This window comes from Numenius arquata, chromosome 4 (assembly GCF_964106895.1).
Source record: "Numenius arquata chromosome 4, bNumArq3.hap1.1, whole genome shotgun sequence".
NCBI classification, from domain to species: Eukaryota; Metazoa; Chordata; class Aves; order Charadriiformes; family Scolopacidae; genus Numenius; species Numenius arquata.
In genome coordinates this window covers 21668468-21689191 of record NC_133579.1, presented here as the reverse complement: position 1 = coordinate 21689191, position 20724 = coordinate 21668468, and the positions used below count along the sequence as shown (strand labels likewise).

Here is a 20724-nt window from a genome sequence, read left to right as displayed (position 1 = left end):
AAGGATGTGGAGGATTTGCTTTGTACATGTGAAATTGTATGGATTTATAGGATTCACTTTGCTGGCATTCACAAAGATTTTGTCTTGGCCTTGTGATCTTCAGAAAGCACTTCTGTAGTCTAGAGATTCAAAAGTTCTAAATACTTTGAAGTGTCAAAATTCATTTGGGCATGTTCGCTTTCTCTTTTTATGTATTAAATAGATGGCCTGGGTTTACCTTTTAACTTATCCAGCACAAAACGTCTGGGTTTACCTTTTATCTAAGCCGGCACAAAACGCATCATTCATTTTTTACAATTATGTAAATATAAGAAATGTTAATATTATTTTGCTGTCTAAGGTTTAGGGAAAAGGGAGGTTTATCCCAGGATGAGACCAGGAGCACTAATTCCAAAATCTCTGACTAAAGGAAATTGTAATTGGAAAATAAATACTATGTGGGTTTGGGAGAGAAAAGTTTGCTCACATTGGTTTTTTTGCTGTGACAATGCTTCTTGTCCTTGTGGAAATTATGTAAAATAAAGCTCTGATTTTTGCCACTGGAATGATATGACGTGAATTCCGCCATCAGGGTTTCAGGATCATGTTGGCAAGTTTACAATTTCCACCTCTACTGAACTGATGAGTTTTTTAAATTAAAAAAAAAAAAAAAGAAATAGAAGAAAACAAACCAAAACAAAACACTTGGACTATCATCAGACACACAGTTGATGTCTTCAAGGAAGTTATGGGAGTTTGTGTCTGACATCTACAAACTGGGAACCTGAATTTCTTCAAGACCTGTTTTATAAGCACTTCTTTAATAAATGGATAAATATGTGTAAAGAAATGAGAATGTCTTTCACTCAAATCTTGTTTAAAAGTTACACAAGACTGGTCTGTCCTCTTTCATGTGTGGCAGGGCCTCTGTCTTTCTTTGTCTAAATGTCTTCTGGGAATTGGTGATTATCAAGTCCTCTTGCTCGTTCAGGACTCCCAACAAGTGATTTTTTGGGCTGCAATTTCTTGAAATGCTCTCATCTGTACACTATGGTGACTGTAAATGAGTACTATAGTGACAGTAAATGAGATGTCAATATTTTTTGTGCTCAGGACACTCAGGCTGATCATTAGAAATTTATTATGCCAAGCCAGTATTTTCAGCTGATTTGTTGTGTTATTAACTACGACTATTGTAAAAACAAGAAAAATAGGTAAAAGGATGAGGTCACTCACAGCGACCTCAAACCTGTCACTAAGCAAGGCTGTAGTTTATTAATTTGAATTTAAAATGGGAAGATAGAAATCAGACTTTGGTGTAGATTTTAATTCCTCTCAACACAGTATATGTATTTCATACACATTCTTCATATGCCTTGTTCACCAAGCAATTCCATCTTTTCTAGGTTTTAAAAAATATTAATGTCCTCAGGCTTGAGTCAGTTTTGCTATTTAACTGAAATTTGTCCAAAGATAAGTATAATTTCTTGTGTAAACCCTTTGTCCATATTTCCTTCTCATTTGAGAAGGGTTTGTGTTTTCCCCCACAGCGTTAGAGGACCTGCCCCAACAGGCGACTTTTAGCAGGTCATCTGATAACCTTATCAGGACCACAGGGGAGGCAAAACTTTTGAGCTGGGTCATAATTCTCTCTCTCAGGTGACAAGTTACTGTTCAGCCCGGAACATGAATTTAGTTGTAATTTTCCCTCTTCCCTTCCTTCCTCTTGCCACAAGCGGTTCTTGCTTTTGGTTTTGCTTTGGGTTTTGTTTTAGGAAACATGCAACCATAACTTGCTTGTTTTAGACATTCCTGCTTGGGCTGGAACACCCCAAAAGCAGTAAGTGTGCTGAAAAATGCAGTACTGGCTGGGTAAAAACAAGTCAGTACTTCCCTGGCTGAACAGATGTTCTTGCTCTTACCCACATGGTGCTTTCCTTCCTGAATGCTCATTTTCTACATTTATGTTTATTAATAATTCTCTGTGAGAATAACATAGTCTGTTGTTATACCTGCATAGCTCTTTTGAGTTATAGTGAACTACATTGAAACTGATACTAAAATGATATAAATCAGTTCTTGTGGTGCTTCATGGTAATTCATAGTAGCTAAAAAGTTGTTCGTGTTGCTTTTATCAATCACATTCTTCTTTTAGTTTGTATTGGCTTTAATTTTCTTATCTTTGGCATTTGTACAGTTTCTTCCCAAGATATATCTGATTAAAACACAGCAGCCCTTCATCATTGCTGTCATTTGAATAACTTTTAACTCTTAGCCAAACTATTTAATATAATCTTAGATATCAAGTAGCATAAAATAAGATTCTCAAAACAAAACAAAAGGCTGCTTCTCTTCTCCAGGCTGGATAACCCCAACTCTCTCAACCTGTCCTCACAGGAGAGGTACTCCTGCCCTCTGATTATCTTCATGCCCTCTTCTGGACCTATTCCAACAGGTCCATGTCTTTCCTGTTCAGAGGACTCCAGAGCTGGACGCAGTACTCCAGGTGTGGTTTCACCAGAGCGGAGCAGAGGGGCAGAATCACCTCCCTCATCCTGCTGGCCACACTTCTTTTGATGCAACCCAGGATGCAGTTCCCAGATATAAAAGTAACCAAACCATGTAGGTAGAAATTAACTCAGATAGAGCAACCCTGAAAACTGATTTTGACTCAGAAAATTAAAGGCAGCTCTTAAACTTCACAAGTTGTCATCAGATTAAAGTATACCTATGTAGTTTTCAGCAGATTCAACTGGATGCAATTGATAACAATGTACAGCTTGTTTGCACACCATGACATAAAAGGAAATCAGTTTAAAATCAGTGAACTGATACAGTTAATTGGAATAAACACTTTGAGTGAAACACTCTTATTTCCACTTCATTTTCATTTAGGTTTTACAAAAAAAAGACCTTATCAGTCATATCCATTTCTAAATGTGTCCACATCAGGGGTGGGTTTGCAGCAATTTAAACTAATTGATTTCTAAGCCAATTTACATGCATCACTAATCAAATTCTGTGAGACCAGCTTGATGCCAATGTGTGCAATGATACAGAATTCTGCTTACCCCACCTTAAGTTTATTAAGTATTCAGAAAACCACTGGGAGTAAAAACCAGTAGAAGCTTGTTTTCTTGCTAACATCAGCAGCAAACAAAGGTACACTTCCAGACTGAGGAAGAGGGAACAACTTTTAGAGTCATTTCTTTCTTATACAGGAATCACACTCTGAAGCATCAATATCCCAGCCAAATACTGCCTTTTGGAAGTTAGTTGCAGTGAAGAGCTTAAAAAGAAAATCCTTGCAATATTGTTGAAAACAGTGATGTTCAACTATGCTAATATGCAGCTAGCTTAAATGCTACATGATCAGATTACTCAGAGATAATTGCCTTGCTTAAGTTCTCCTCTAGGTTCACAGGTTATTTTCTGGGATTCACAGATTTAGAAGAGGAGAATCCTAATTATTCTCTAGTCCCATCTCCTACATGACAAAAGCTGTACAATTTTAACCTGCAATTTCTCCATCAAATTCGTGACAAGCTCATCTTAAAATGACTGACTGCTAACTTGCTTTATCATCAGTCATCTCTGTTGCCACCATGGGAGGATGAGAGACTGGCAGCAGAAGATTAGCAAAGACAAAATGCAGTGCTTCTTGATGAACAGCAAAGGAGGGCATGATGCATAGTACTTCCTTCATGAATAATATGTGAGCTTGGTTCTGACCACATGTCTGCCCTGATATACCTCCAGGTTTAATAGGATCACAGAATCACAGAATCTTCTTGCTTGGAAGGGACCTTTGAGATCATTGAGTCCAACCAACAAAAAAAAAAAACAACACAAAAAAAACCAAACACCAAAACAAAAACAAAAACCAAAACAAAACAAACACCCACAACCACACCCCACACCCACCCACAAACAGACACAACCCAACAATCTCGGGCACTAGAGCATGCCCTGAAGTGCCATGTCTACACGTTTCTTAAATACCTCCAGGGATGGCGACTCCACCACCTCCCTGGGCAGGCTGTTTCACTGCCTGACCACTCTCTCAGTAAAGTAATTCTTCCTGATATCTAATCTAAACCTCCCCTGCCCCAACTTCAGACCATTTCCTCTGGTCCTGTCATTATTCCCTTGGGAGAAGAGGCCAACACCCACCCCTCTACAACCTCCTTTTAGGTAGAGGGCAATGAGGTCCCCCCTCAGCCTCCTCTTCTCCAAACTAAACATGCCCAGTTCCCTCAGCCTCTCCTCATATGACTTGTTCTCTAGACCCCTCACCAGCTTGGTGGCTCTCCTCTGGACACGCTCCAGCAGCTCAATGTCCTTCCTGTAGTGAGGGGCCCAGAACTGAACACAGTACTCAAGGTGAGGGCTCACCGGTGCCCAGCCCAGAGGCACCGTCACTGCCCTACTCCTGCTGGCCACGCTATTCCTGATACACCACACCATCCCCACACCATCCCACAGGCCCCGGCAGACCCCGACCCCAACCCCAACGCCGGACAAGCGACAGGCCCGGTCGCACTGATGTGTTCTCTAGGAGTTGTGTAATTAAAAACAAGGGGAAAGGGGCTCCTTTCCCTGAAAGCCCTCGGGTGCATTCGACACCCCAAGGCCGTGGCAAGCCATAGCTATGGAGCCGGTGAGGGAGGCCCTGTGCCTTCCTTCCAAACAGAACCCCACTTACACCACCGTTAGACCCCGAAACTCAGTGAACTGGCACTATTAAATCAAAAAAAAAAAAAAAAAGAAATAAAGCGGGGCGCGGCGGCAGGGCACACAGCCCCGTCCCCCCCCTCAGCCACGGCACCACCTCATGGGGCAACCCCCGGGAGCAGCGGCACGGCCGGGCAGCCCCAGGCCCACTGACCAGGCTCACCCCACCGCCACCTGAGGCGAGTCTCCAGGCCGCTCGGGGCTGGGGCAAGCTGCCCTCCTCCTCCTCCTCCTCCTCCCTCTCCTCCACCCCGAGCCCCGGCCGGCGGATTCAATTATCCTGTGTATTGGCTGCTCAGATATTAAATATCCCACCTGTAACTGAAGGGAAACCATATATACAAGAGTATATTAATATCTCCAGGACCAGTAGTTACAAATATTACATGATTATTTGAAGAAATAACACCCACGGTAATATGCCCAAACAGAGTAGCAAGTGTGGGCGCCACTGTGGCATGCTCACTGCCCAACTATATGTTGAAAGAGCTGCTGGTGTAGTCTGGAAATTAGGTTGTGTATTCATAGTTCAGGCTAGGTTTTCAGGAATCCAGGTCCAATTCAGAAATGTAAATAAGAGACAGGTTTTCAAGTGATTAGCCCTAAGAACTTGTGATATGCACATGCAGCCCAAGTCTTTACAGCCAAATGTTCTTCAGTAAACAGTCAAAAAAAAAAGTGATTAATTTTTCAGAGTATGCTTGGATTTTAAACTTTTAAAATACAACTTCCTAGCTAAGATGGCTAGATACTTGATGAAAGTTCAGCCCCCTGTGTTTCTGAAAATCCAGGCTTTGGTTCTTGCACTGTGTTTTTACTTAAATAGCTGCTTACATATATATGTCTGTATTCGGTTAGTATAACTTCACATTAAAAAAAAAAAATGCCCATTTCGTTTTATTAACAGTATTGCCAGAGGGAAAAAGATACAAATTCTGGAATTTGAGAGTGCTGCAGTAACACATAACAAAGTGTTATATCAAAGTGCCAGTGAAGTTGCTTCCTGGAAAATATATGGGAAAAGGATCTGATTTCGTCAAGCTGCATATTATTACATTTATTTACTGTTACACATTCTTGGTCTAAGTGGGATAAACTACCATATTTCACAAGGTTTCCTCTGTTTTCCATAAATGCCTTTTATAAGAGGAGTGTATTGGCATTCAGAAAGCTTATGAATTTCTTACCATGGTGATTTTATGACATGTAAGTTCTGAAACATAAAATATCATTTTTTAAATCTAAAATTCTAATATTTCTTGTTTTCCATGAGTGCTCTGAAAGGGGGGAAGCATGAAGCATTTGGTACAGTACTTAAATGCGGAAAGCATTTGAATGGTTCGCTAGACTTAGTTTAAGCTATAGATCAGTGTTTCCCTGATTTTCTCATGAAAAAAAATGCTGTACAGATGAAAAGAGATGGTAAATAATTCATATGCTAGCGAAAAAAGAACACACTGCTGTATTGTTTTTCTTTTTTTCTTTTTATTCTTTTCCAACATGTTTCATTGAATGTAGAGGCTGATGTACTGTTTCAGATACCTCCTACCATGACTGTTTTAAAGCAGTTTGAATCTTCGAAGTTCTCAGAGAGCATCTGTCTGGAACAGACTCACATCGTCATCCCTGAGGATTTTGGTGGTGTTTTTCCAGATGCTTTGTCGGTAGCCAGAGTTTAAGGACAAGGCCAAAATAGTTTCACTTCTGTCTTCCTTCTCAGCCAGGCTGAATTTCAGTTTGAGCAGCTATTCATATGTCGCCCATGGGTATATAACTTCATCACATCCTGTGAGCCAGTGGCCAGGATCAAACCCATCTGTAAAGCACCATCTCCACAGGTACGGTGCAGTTGGATCTCATGGAGACAGCTGCTGGCGAGGGAATAGCAGAAACAAATGCTACTGTTGTCCCCTCCAGCTGCTCACTCCAGGTAAAAAGGCAAGGGAGCTCATATGCATTAACTGAAATGAAATCTAGGGTTTGCATGTGCTCATATTTTTACCTATTTCATCTCTGTCTTCAGAAAAGATAAAGTAGAGTCCTGGTTGCTTGACACCAGTAAAAATCACAGGATTTAGGAGTAAAGTATTATAAGCCATGCTAGCAATGGTCCACTTTGGGTAATGGCTTTCAGTTTACATGAAATCTTTTTTCCAGAGTTTCAGTTGTTTTAGGCTTCTTGGCTTTGAGGCCAAATAAGTTGAATTGCTTAATTTGTGTGCTGTTAACATACTGGTAATTTTTATGTAGAGAAGTTCAGCTATGGCTATATAGTACAAGGAGTGAAGTGGGTCTCATAGGAAGCCTATGTGCACTGAATTTTGCCTGTGCATCCATAATTTGTGGTGATATCCTAGTGATAAACTGCATTTAGCAGACACCTTTGGCTGTTTCACCTGTTCTCTGTACACTAATTCAGCTTCCCTGGGATAGCAATTAAACTTCTGACTGGCATCAGCAGCTTCCAGCAGCAGACATTAAAAGAAAAAAAAATCTGCTGGAGAAATATTCACCTCTCATCCAATGACTATCACGTGCAGATTTTCTAACTTGATCCATTTGAGACGCAGTATGAGCCATATTTAGTCTCACCCCTCTCTTGGGTTTCAGGAGGTCTTTTACTGTACCCAGCTGGGAAGCTGGAGGCACCCTACTTGTGAACAAAAACATCCAGATTTATGCAAAGATCATGAGCATCAGCTTTTAGACCTCAGAATACATGGGATATTAAATTTTAACATTGTTGTGCTGTAGTCCACATTATAGTGTGGAGTAAAGATAGTTTAGACACTTTGTATAGATATCTGCAGGATTTTAGTTATCAGTTATGCCTGTTTCTAAATCCAGTGTACCTTAGGCTTTTGTTGGATAAGATATCTGGTTTCACAGTGGTGGGGGTACAGAAAAAGCATGGCCTTGGCAGAACCATGAAGATGACATGGTACAGAGATTTCAGTAGTTCTCATTTGGGATAATGACACCCGTAACTCACTCTGGTATTATTCCCTTGGGCACTCTAGAACTTCTTATGGAAATCTTTATTTATTTTTTTTAATAGTAAATCACTGCACCCTCAGAAGCCATTTGCTATATGAAAGTTGTTTTTTTATTAAGAAAATGCATGCTCTGTTTTCATACCAACTTTTTGCATGTACAAATAACAGTACAGGATTTGAAACCCTATTTCTAAGCATTCCCCCTCAAACCTCAACAAAGTAAGGAAACCAGTGCATGGCAAAGAAAGTAACAGCTCTGAGTCTAACAAGCCAAATCAAGCACTGCACCTCTGTGTGGGGAGCTCAAGGGCTGCAGTTGTGAGGCTCAGGTCTCCTTGGATGTGCCTACATCCATGTTTTGTGTTGCAGTTGTGTGAGGTGCAGGGGCACTGCTGTTAACACACCTGTTTAACAGACAGTAAATCAGAAGACTGAGGTACAGCTGTGCGGGGTGGAAGAACTCCTGCCTTGTACCTCAATACCTAGTTGTGCACAAGTTGTGTCCTTTGCTGCTCCTTTCAAACCATTTTCCTCAAGAGAAACACTATTATTGTAATGAACTTTAAATTTGCACTTTCATTTATTCCTGTATTTGTTAACCAAGCGTATATGAGACTGCCAAATTAGGAAGATATGACTTACATATCTCATCCCTTGAATTGTTCAAAGTACTGCATGAATTTGATCTCTTCACAAATAGTAATCTGCCTTGGGGTTCTCCTGAGCACCCATTTACTGAGCTAAAAATCTGTGTTTGTGTGCTGATGTTTGTTCCCGAGGGCTCATCTCCCTAGTGAGCATGTTTAAACAACTGAAGTGCTCTTACAATGAAACATTCAAATTCAAGCCTTTATTATTATGCAATCTGGGATTATTTTTTTTATCATTAGACTTCCTTCTGAACTGGGTGGTTGACACTCCCTGTTCCAAATTCCTGTACCATGAGCTAGTTGTTTGGAAATACTGGCTAGGAGGACAAACACCATGAATTTTTTTTTTTAATCTGGAGAAAGTGCTTTTTCACTAGGTATTTGGGATTAAACTGTAACCTGAAGGCAGGCCACAGAAATAGGATAAAGATCAAAACGAAAAGGAGAGCATTGCTTACTAGATTGATACAGCTGGAAACGGTGGGCCTGGTTCAAGGTGCTTTGAGAGTCAGGATTCTTGCACATGACTTAACTAGTTTCTGGATTAAACCTTTCATATGCCCTAGGAGTTAAATGTATACCTGCTCCAGCAGCATGTGTGCTCCGGAAAATAATGTGAAAAGCTTCTCTATACTGTGACAAACTGAAGGTTCATATACATGTTTGCTATTCAGAAAAAGTTATTTCTGATTAACTCCATGTCTAAACAATTTTTATGAAAAATAAGGCTACTTTGACTTGACTCTCCAGTCAGATCAGTTTCTGTACAGAACTTCGCTCCTTGATCCACGTCCAAGAACATATTTATCAAGGAATTTGTACAGCCCTTTAAATTCACTTCCTGATGTGAATTAAACTAACTTTCACGTGCAAAACCCCTTGAAAGTTCCCTGTGTGTGAAGTGAGGATTTCTCCGTCTTTTTCATGCGTCCCATGATCCTGTAATCTTCTCCCTCAGAGACCTCCTGCTGGGCGGTCCATCTCTGCTGTGGGACAGCTGGATGGATGAGCTTCCCCTTTGCCCACGGGGACAGAAAGTGATGTGATATGCTCTTCCCGCACCGACTGAACACTCAGGCTCTCTTGGCTGCACAAGGAGAGTGCCAAGGTTTTGCCATTTTCCCTGAGGATCGCTCGTTTTGTTTTCAAGCAGCTTAGCATTTAAAATACCGTAGCCACTTGAAAAGCCAGCAGATCCTTCAGGTTGCCGTGTCACAAGTTGCCAGGTTCTTGAAAGCACCCAGAGAACAACTGGTGCACCGAATCCCTTTCGTTGTTGTGCTTCAGCCATTCGGAGGGCTCAGCCAGCTACAACATTTAGAGAGCAGCTGCCTCCGACAGTGGCGGTGGCCGGAGCATTGTTTTGTTGTCGTTTCTGCAGAGGAGCGGCGGGAGCTTACATCATTTCCAGTAATGAAGTGCCTGGGGTTCTTTTATGACTTGCACACTCTGCTTCTCCGGAGCTGTACAGTATGTGCTGCGTGACTCCAGGAAACTGAGGATTTGTTTTGACTTGCTAAAAGAGCGTTTGCTGTTTCTCTTTACAATTTCACCGTATGACTTGTCAATTCTCTCCCCCTTTTAAGAATAACTTCCGATTTAATTAGCTGAGTGCAAACATCTTCCATTGCAGTGTGGATTAGACTCCTCATTGAGTACATTTATCAACAGAATGAAAGACATCTTAATCAGGCATTTCTGTATTTCTACTGCTGCGTCCAGAGTGCCCGGTGGCTGTCAATAGACAGTTGCTATTGACCCTCTTTCTAGGGGGGATGATCAGTGATGTGGGGACCAGTCTTTTTAAGGCTTGCTTTTTATTTTTGAAGCTCTCTCCCCTACCTAAGAGCACTTTTCAAGTGTGTTTCTTAATCATTTCTCTTTCTGCTATGTAGGAAAAATGATACTTATGTGCCTTGCTGGGATGTCCTGAAGGTACTGGCATCTCCCCAGGAGTTCCACAATGACCTTGCCTAGCATATTTTAAATGGGCCAATTTATACTTTGCTGAATTGCAAAGCAGCATTGCACACAAACTTCTGTTCAACGGGTTTGGCACTGGCTTCCCAAAGCGTTACCTGGATATACGCGTGTGCATGTGCTTTGAATTCTTCAGTGGTGAATTTCGGTTTGCATTTCCACCACCCAGAGAACATTCTCCAGACCACGAACCACCTGGGCTGTTTCTGGGATATCATCACTCAAGCAGCAGCCCGCACAATTCTCCATAAGTCCTGGAGTAAATGTTTGTGCTGCAGCAACAGCAGCTGATTTGCCTGAGCACGCACAGTCGCAACAAATGCTTTTTGGCAACATCAAACCCAGTGAAGAACGGCACCAAATTCACAATCCCCTTTGCAAAATTGTCATGTGTTCTGGAATTCCAGGTATTGGTGTTGTCATAAGCACTTTAAAAAACACCTTTAACCCTTATCAACTATTCACTTGCTCAGAGTTAAAATTTGACAACTTCATTTTTAGCCATCTCTTGTCTCAAAGATGCTGTGGTTTCTGTCTGATTCTTCAGAAGTGAATCATAGTTTCAAAACCCTCACTACCTTAGTGAAACACTCTTTTTCCATTAGCATTCAACGTGTTTAACATGGGTTCAGACACGTTATCAGAAACTTATACTAGAGTTCTTAAAAAAAATCCCGTGTGATTTCATGGCCTGGAAACACCTTTTATGCTATAACTATTCCTACAGCTATCGGGAGATATGAGGCATATGGATCTGAGCTAGTCAAATTAATACCATAATGGCTTCTGGCTCGACAAGCACGTACCGTGCAAACAGAGAGCAGAACAGCTGTAGTAGAGTTACCTTTTATGTGGGTGGCACAGACGTCTGCCAATTAAAATGATCTGATGAATAATTTCTTGCCATATGATTACTGTTAATAAGAATTTATGTTAACGTGTTTGTGTCTGAACTTTGCACAGGTTCATGCCTGCATTTATTTTCTTAAAAAACAGAGCATATCATGATTGTTTTTTGTTCTTAATGGACTTTCTTTCCTTGTTTGAAAGCATTCCAGGACTTCAGCAATGCAGAGCTGCCAGTTATCCCTTAAAGGAAGATGGTTTTATCTCCATGCAGTGCTTTCTGCATGTAATTCTGTAAACACAGGCCAATAGTTTTTAACCTGGGAATCTCAAGCTAATCTTCTAAATCCATATAGAAACACTTACAAACAGAGCATGGCCTTCAACATATGAAAAGAGTAGTCTTCATAAACTTTTATTAAAGCTGCCATTGTTGCAAACATTTATACTTAGACTTTCCTTTAAGTAGCCCCACTGACTGACAGGCTTTAGCCATTGACTTCATTACGCTAACTCCCTGTGTATAAAATTAAGCATTTTTATTCCAGAACTGATATGTTATATTTATGATGAGAAAATTAGGCATGGCAAAATGTTGTTTTAAATATGTCTTACAAAGCAGCTTACAAAGCATTTTAAAGTATTTGAGAAGTCTGTGCAACAAGCGAGACATTTTATAGTAAGAAATGCACAAGTCCAAGCATGGTGAGCATTAACAGACTTTGACCTAGGATGGTTTGAGGATTTCTCTCTGATCAGAAAAAGATAGTTTAAAATTCTACATAAACTTAGGAAATATAGTAGGAGAGGGTAGAGAGACAGAAAACAATTGCAATAAAACCGCATGTAGTACAGTTTAGCTAAGATAAGTGATTAGAGACTCATCATCCTTGTGAATCTTGTTTGGAAGCCATGAAGAGAACAAACATTTTGGTGGACTTGTTTCCACAGGACTTAGAAGAGTTAGTAGAAAATATACTGAAGAAAACAATCCTAAAAAGGCTAAAGCGGAACTTGACAGATAATTTTTTTCCCTCTACTGACAATTCTGCCACTCACATCAGTAGAAGCAGAGGACATTGATAAGCAAGGTATTTCCATGGCACTTGCATTGGAGCTTTCAGGGGCTTTTTGGCTAACAACGTTGTCCTTACATCTGCTCTGTCCATGCTCACTGGTGCTTTGAGATCATATTTGCATCCATTTTCCCTGTAGCTTCAGTAAAACAAGAACTCTCATATGTTTTTTTCCAGTGTCATCCTGCATTACCACCTATAAGAAGACACCACCTCCAGTCCCACCAAGAACTACCACCAAGCCGTTTATTTCCATCACAGCCCAGAGCAGCACCGAGTCTGCCCAAGATGCATATATGGATGGGCATGGACAGAGGGGAGATATCATCAGTCAGTCTGGACTTAGCAACTCCACAGAGAGCTTGGACAGTATGAAGGCACTGACAGCTGCTATTGAAGCTGCCAATGCGCAGATCCATGGCCCTGCAAGTCAACATGTAGGGAACAATACTGCCACCGTCACCACCACCACAACTATTGCCACTGTTGCAGTAGAAGATAGAAAGAAGGACCACTTCAAGAAAAACAGATGCTTATCTATTGGAATTCAGGTGTGGTATGGGATGTGGGTTATATGCCTGCCATTGTTTTGGATTTCTACATTCGTTTTACTGCTCATTATGCAATGTTTCGTGTATTTTTCTTCTTTTTCTGAAAGGTACCTATGTAGAAATTACAGCAGCGTAATCATTCCGCATGGTACTAATGATGTTTTACTAATTTATCATAAAAACATCAGATGGGAGGACTTGTTTAAGTCTCCTTGCTGTTTGTTATTCAGCTCTGTTAAATTACACACATGAGCACTAATCTATGAATCATAACACAGCGGGGGTCAGAAAGGCATGAATTAAATCATTGAAAGGGAATGTGTAAAACAATGATTTACATTACACTATCACCCAAAAAATATTTTCATCCAGCCTCACTGAATTAATTGTCACTGCTTATTCATGCATTTCATAATGACTGGTAGCCGCTTGAATGAGGCAGCATTGTTCCTATCTCAGCTGCAGAAGCAGAGGAAAAGCTCCTTCTGATTTGCCCTTGTTAAAGAAAATTACCTTTTGTTACCTGTAGTGGAATGAAACAAGAAAACTAACCCTGCCAAAGTTCACTCCTATTTACAGAAAGGAGAAGAGCAAATAAACTAGACCAATTTAATCTGCTTTCCTAATTAATCTTTCCCATACCCTCCAAAAAGAATGTGCACAGGATTAGGTTTTGCAGCAAAGTAGTTGAATTTACAATCAACTGAGAATCAACACAGGTTTTGATGGGAGATGAATCCCAAGCAAACAAAATAGCAATCCACATCTTATCAGCCTTCACAAGAAGACATGATTTTTTTTTCCTTGCAGATGGAGGTTGTAAGCACAGCACTATGTGCCTGGACAGGCTTATCTGATTAGCAAAGCCTAAGAATTTACTGTGAAATCTCTGCATCAGCCTGATGAGAGGCGCTGTGTAGAAGTATGCCATCCCAGGGGCAGCTCCTGGAGAAGCTGTGACTTTTCTCTTACTTCTTCTTGGAAGGGCAATAATTACTATTGCCTGTGGGTTCAGTTTACTGCCTTTGTTGTAGCCTTTTTCTGCTTCACAGCCGTTTGTTTTGGGCATGTTCTGAAAGAAAGGCTGATACTCAGTGTTAAACACAAGCAAGATCCAGGTGGGACAGGGATAGAGTAAAGCTCTTCTATTACTTATTCCCATACTCAGCCAAGCCTAAGGTGCCGTTTTATTGTTGTAAACCCTTATTTCACTGAGCAAAACAATAAGGACTCCTTAGCAGGCAAACACCCTGTAAAATAATGGATAGGAAGAAATAATTTCCATATTTGCAGAAGCCAAGAAGCAATGGTAATGTGAATTGGAGCTCCTGAGACACCATCTCCCCACTGTCTCTTCTTAAGGTGGTGTTATTGCAAGTAATAAACGCTGCTTTTCAGAGGTATAGGGGCCTCAGTTTCGTGGGATCTGAGGAAACCAGAGCCTCAAATGCTGTTCAAGCCTTTGAAAATCCCCCTCTAAAATTTTGAGATTTACAGATGACCATCATAATCATATGTGAAAGCTGCCTGGGGATGGTACATGAGGAGCTGCCAAGGTAGTTTTTGTGTGCAAATAAGTGGAGATGCCTAAAGGAGGGATTACATGAAGCGAAACCTTCAGCAGTGATACAGCCTCCCAGGATTCCTGCCTGCGCACCGTGTCACCCTCCCAGCTGTGCCCATCAATGAGATTTTTAGAGTCAGATAGGCTTCACAAATAAAAGAAAACTACTTTGCCAGTCTGCTGTCTGGCCCATTTTGCAGCATCGTTGCACAAGCAGTCATGCTGGTAGGGCTGAAGGAGTAGTGTGGGAGTGGAAATACCGTAAGATTGCTGTTGCTGCCAGAAATTACTTCTCTTAGAGACGACTGCCCTAAAATAGGTAGGTAGGCTGTCAGCTCTCTGACTGGCAGTGTGAAGTCAGTCTCTCTCCACTGACTGTAAAGGGAGCCTAGTCTAGGCTTAGACTGAACTCAGACTGGGTATACACCTTACTGATAGTCTGGCCTATGCCTGTAAAGCAGGGCAAGCTGCTTTAGTCAGAAGAATATTCTTGGTTTGCTTCTTCCTCTAATAAATAAACCTAATGTGCACTTGTGATGAACCTTCTTGCGTGTCCTCTGCACCCCTCAGTCACTCTTAGCACACCACAAGCCTTTTCTGTAAATCTGTTTAGCAAACAAGTAAAGTAAAGAAAAGCAAAGGAAAATCTCCTCCATCAAAAGGTGGCTTCTCTGTCAGTTGCGGGATTTAAGGTGTGGTTATCTCCCCAAAAGCCTCAGGATCAGGTAAGTACTTCACTGAGGAGCTCTGTAACTCCCATCCCTCCTTGAGAGCTTTTCCTGCATAGCTGTTAAATTGGCTCTCAATGACAAGCTTACTTACTGGTGGAACAGATGCTAACTACAGCTGGAGATTTCATACACCCAGGGTCAGGGTGGTCCACTGGTCACTTCGTAACAATGCTGTGGTCCAAAAATCCTGTGTGCTGGAAATTTTTTTTTCTTATATGACTAACAATGTCATATATAGCATTGGGAGTTAACAGCTACAGTGATTGGACCCAGAAGTCTGTGATTTTGCTCGAAAACACATCTGTGGTTAAATTTTAACTTTGCACCATTGGTATAAATCTCCTCATAGGGAAGGAGAGGTGGTATAAAGTTCCTGCCTATGTTCCTGCGGACCACCTGTTTGCATGATGAAGCAGTAAAGAAAATGCATTCCAAGAGCTGCATCTGCTTTCTTTAAATCTTATCTCTACAGTGCTCTGATTCAGGGCACTAACATTTAAACAAAATAAACACATAATTTTGACATGAGTTCACACACACATGCACATACAAACTAACAGGTAAAATGAAACAAACGGTGGAGGGCAGCAAGTGGAGTTACAGCTGCTCAGAGATTTGCTCTGGCAAATGTGAGCGCCCAACCTCCATAAAATACTGCATAAGCTTCATCTGCATTTTGCAGGCCAATTCTTGTCTTACTAGAAATGCTTTATAGATTAACAAGAATGATGAATATTCACTAATAACATCAGGAATGGGCACAGCACATCTCTGACTAGATGAAGGTACTTATGTGCAGACGCTTAGTAGTTATCATGCATAGAAATTGTAAGTGGCTCAGTGAAATCTCTGCTAAAATACATTCTAATTAGCTGTTTGTTGGGTTTTTTTAAGGTTGATGGTGCTGAAGAATCCACCAAATCAGGTGAAAATAAAGCAACCAGTAAGTTCCAGTCCATAGGAGTTCAAGTAGAGGAGGAGAAGTGGTGAGTAAAAGTTAATACTGTTTTTCTAAAGTAAATAATTATGCCGCAACTAATTTTTAAGAGCCCTAGTTCCTGCACGCATAACCGTATAAACCTGCTTCCTGGATGAATTGTTGGATCACCCAGCTGAAAAGCTGAGTCTTATAAATGCTGTAGCTCTTATTTCTCAGAGGGGATTTTTCAGAACCAGTGGGAGAACTGGAAGAAAAGTGCCACATATTTTGAAGGTCAAGATACATTTAATAAGCTCTTTTCCCCCAGAAAAATCTACCTAAACAGCGGAAGGTGATGCAGGTGGAGTACTAGTCTCGGGATGGCTGCAGCAGCATAGAGTTGATGGGGAAGTTCGCCTTGTTTTTCAGCAGAATAATTTCAGCCACGTGGAGCAGTGCAGTGGCAGAGCCAAACTGCTTTTGCTCAGGTATCTCACCCAGACATCTCCACATTACAACAGCTCCCTTGCAAAAAATTGTTGAGATTAAAAAGCAAGCCTGTAAAACTCAGTTCTCTCTCCAATCTGCAGTGTGACCTGAATTAGTAAATAAATATGCTGCAATAAAAATAATAAAAAAAAATATATATAGGGAATAGTTGATGTCTTCAAGGTTTATGTTTCTTTTGGATGACACATTGCAGTTACATTGCAGAGCTGCATAGCTGTGCACGGCCCTTTCCAGACACATAAAGTTTCTGAGTGCTTGTCCACATCTACAAACCCTAACTCCTGGCTAAATCTGGGCTTGAAGCTGGACTCTCCCTTGGCCTGTGAGCGTGGTGGCCTGCCCAGTGCTGCTCCAGCTGCAAGCGCCCACACAAGCCTTTGTCCATTTTTCCCAAACCATTTGGGCACAGCGTAACTTTCGGATCCTGGAGCTGTTCTGTTGATAACTCGCTGTACCTGATGGTAGGAGAAGCCTCAGGGCAGCATGGCTTGTCGGTGAGAGAAGAGTTACCCTTGCAATCTCTCCAGAGAAAACCTGGGTGCAGCAAATCCGAGCTGACAAAATTAGGGCCCTCTGCCCTCCTCCGGCCCACCGACAGCAGTAGCGAGTAGAGATGATGTCCATTTTCACACTGTTTTTTTTCCTACGTCTGCTAAAAATACTCAAAAATAACATGTTATCTACACCATTTTCAATTCAACAAACTCTCCCCGTAACGTAGCAGAGTATTTTCCTGTGGTTTTAAAAGGCTGAAGTGATTTCAGCAAAAAGAAATGTGATTTTGCAATGACCCTGCTAGGCTGTTACCAAGTTCCTCATTAACCTGCTAAAACATCTCTTGCTGGCAGACATTTCTTTATGTGTTAGACCTTAGCCCCATTTACCCACAACTCTTCCAGCACTAGATAAATGAGCACATTAGAATAGATGCTGAAGGACCATTTCCCTTCAGTCTGATCACAAAGGAAATAACTACACCAAAAGCCCAACCCTCCCCCTCCCCTCAAAAAAAAAAAAAACCAACAAAAAAAAACCCAGAAAAACAAGGAAAGAAAGAAAAGGCTGTTTGTAAATACCTTACTTCCAAAGTCCTCTTTCTATTGCAGTTTTTATTGCTCCAGAGAAAAAGGTAAGGTTTGCCTGTGAGAGTCTGCCCTGAGAAAGCAATATTTCTGCATTACCTACTGACAGCTGTGTTTGGGGGTTTCCTTGCTGATAAAGTTGAGGTTGCTGCTGTTTGGAGCAGACGGGCAAGCAGCAATCTATCATGGACTTTCAGAAGTGAACTAGCTGATAAAGGACAGCCCCTAATCCTTAGAAAATGAGTGCACTCAAGACACAAAGGGCTTATCATCACAGCTTGGCACTCATATTCCTTCTTTTTGCCTTTTTTTTTTTTTTAACGCAGCAGAGCACAATGTATTGATTATCTGTTACAGGAACAGAATTGTAAATACAGTGCATTCTTCCCTGCCCCTGCACCATAACATCTGCAGAGCCACAGAAAAGCCCTTTTGAGTTGAATCTTTGACAAATGAATGTTTTTAAAAATCTTTCAGGCTTCAGAAATGTTAAATAAATATAAAATGAGAAGAATGACACAGCAAAGAGGATAAATACAGTAAATTGATCATGTTTACATGAATACATGTAAATTGATCAGTCGAAGGTATTGAATGCACTGTTACAAAACAGGAAAGCTCTTTGCTTAATGCACCAAAAGCCTACCCTACAAAATTTGTTTCACTCCTCTTCTTTCCTTCCTGCCCTTTCCTCACCCTTTCCCTCACCTCATACGACTTGTCATTCTCACACTAAGGAGTCTTACCTCCTCATGTCCTTTTAAATATTCCTGCTTCTGTGCTTGGACCCAGTAAGCAAAAGATTTTGTCTCCGTCTCTTGATCTAAGTAGCTCAAAAACAGATCATGTTCAGAGGACAGCTCTATCTCTTCCATCTCCACTCAGACCTTTCATTAGCCCCTCACTCTCTGTAACCTGGGCTTCCTGCCAAGATAGATGACTGAGTCCTCCTCCTCTTGTACTGCTCAAAGGATAAATGCGCCTACCGCTACCTGACCATATTACAGCTGAATCCATCACTGCTATTCATCTTATCCTCAGTTCTTTATGCTGCCTGCTTTCAATAATCTTTTTCGTACCCATTTCCTAAGTGCAGCTCTATGATTTCTAGCATTTATATAGAGTACCTCTGTCCGGTCCTTCTTGTGGAAAAAAACTGGTATGCATTTCTTTAAACAGTAACCACATGATCTTCCTGCTGTAATTCTTTTATCTCTCCCCTGATCTCCCCCATGATGCTAACAAAACACCCACCAAAATGTTCTTCCCCTTTCCTCACATGACCCACCCTTTCCAGGGCAATTTTGAAACGTGTATCTAATGAGGCTAATCAATGCAATCTCAGGACACTTCCATTTCTGCCTGTTTGTCCTTTCTCTCTACCTGTGACTTCTTGACCTCAAGGGACCACCTTCCATTCCTCACTTACACAAGATAATTGAGTTGTTGGAAGTCAACAAGTTCTACTGAATCAGAAAAGAAGTCATATATTGTGCCAGGCCAATTAGCACACGTTCTTATTGAACAAGGGGCTGTCAGTCCCATAGCTCTGTAATCACTTTTAGTCTCTCTTGCAGGAGTTAGCAGACATGGTACCATGTCTTCTAATGTCAGGATCTTTGGCTGTAGGTCTTCAAGCTACACAATCTTGTGTGCTTTGCTCTATCCCTACCCCTTCTGCAGTTTGTTCTCTTCCACTAACCTTAGCAGCAAAGCCAACAACCAAGGAAGAGTAAAGCCAGTGGGTAAAGTGAGGCAGACTGAATGTATCGTAAGCGAGTCTCTGAGGCCCACCATGCATCGATTGGTTTGAAAACTAGGTCTTTTCTAGGTTTTGTGGGTTTTTTTAGGGAAGAAAGAAGTTCTCTGAGTTTAAATGTAAACATGTTTTTCAAGAGAAAGCAAAGGAAGACTTAGAAACAGAGAGCCAAATGCTGACAAGTGACCCCACTGTTGCTGTTCAAAACACATCGTGCTGTTGTTCTCCATACTGGTTTATCCAGTCTGAGGTTTCATGGCTTTCTGCACCTTAGGCCAGATATCTGCTGCAGTTCTCTGAAGCTGTAATTATTACACCTTGTGCCTGCAGGGCACAACTGATTACAAAAGCGCCACGCCTGAAAGCAGAAGCAGCAGCAAATCTCTGTTTTTAACAATTGCCAGCAATTTATGAAAAAAATAGTTTTTTGGTGGACCTGTGAATATTTTGTCTGTGTAGAAACAGTGAAAACTTAGGCATTAGCTTCAGCAGCTGTCCTGTGGTACAGAATTTCATCTCACAGCAAAACCAAAAAAAAGACTCATGTGGGACACAAATGGTATTTTGTAAGAGTAAAACATCCTGGAAGTGAGTGAGGAAGCTAAGTCAGAGACTAAAATTACCATCTATTAGGCATTTATATAGATCTGCTGGAGGCAGATAGTGGGTGCCTTCCTGCATTTCCATTTCATTCAACGTACATTTCCTTGAGAGCATTTTTTTAATTTTGAACTAATGCTATATTCTATTGCCAAGTTGTTTTTCTTTTGAAGACAGACAGGTTACACAATCCAGTGCCAAGAATCTGTCAAGCAAGCCTGTAGCATACTATTATATAGATAAAACAAAGGCAAAAAAAGTAGGTCATTCTATTTTATTTGTTGAGCAGTCTGGTTTTGGTGGTACTGGCTCATACTGAACCCAGTAAGAGTACACTCCTGAAAGCTTTGATATGTAGTGCCTCCAGCAATACATCCTTTTGGCAAGTAGACCTTGATGTTTTCACATTTGGGATTTGGTGTACACTGAAAAGTCAGGGTGTTAACTGAAAATACGAATAGTCATCTAAAATAGAAGGCTAACAGGGTCTAGGGCACTGGGTAAAGTAGAAGGCGGCTGTGATGTGGAGGTAGGGGCACAGAGAAGAACAAGGCTGGATTAAGGGATTTGTTTTTCTCTCCGGTACCCTGGAAGGTGTGGAAGAGTACACTGTGTACTGATGCCTTGCCTCTCAGTGAACCCTGACAAAATGACTGAAAAGAAATCCTGTGTGATGAGCATGTGCCTGTGTCTATGTGTATGTATGCATGCACACACTTCAGTGCAGATAAGGGATTTGTCAGGTTG

At 41.2% G+C, this 20724-nt stretch overlaps 1 protein-coding gene across 4 annotated transcripts in view; it reads left to right on the top strand.

The window, feature by feature from the left end:
* Positions 1-20724, top strand: part of DLGAP1 (DLG associated protein 1) — a 145728-nt gene that overhangs the window by 107038 nt on the left and 17966 nt on the right. For all 4 annotated transcript variants that reach the window (XM_074146920.1, XM_074146919.1, XM_074146922.1 and 1 more), the window contains 2 exons: positions 12439-12812; positions 16002-16093. In XM_074146920.1, the coding sequence (XP_074003021.1) occupies positions 12439-12812; positions 16002-16093 (466 nt within the window). The remainder of the gene's footprint in view (positions 1-12438; positions 12813-16001; positions 16094-20724) is intronic.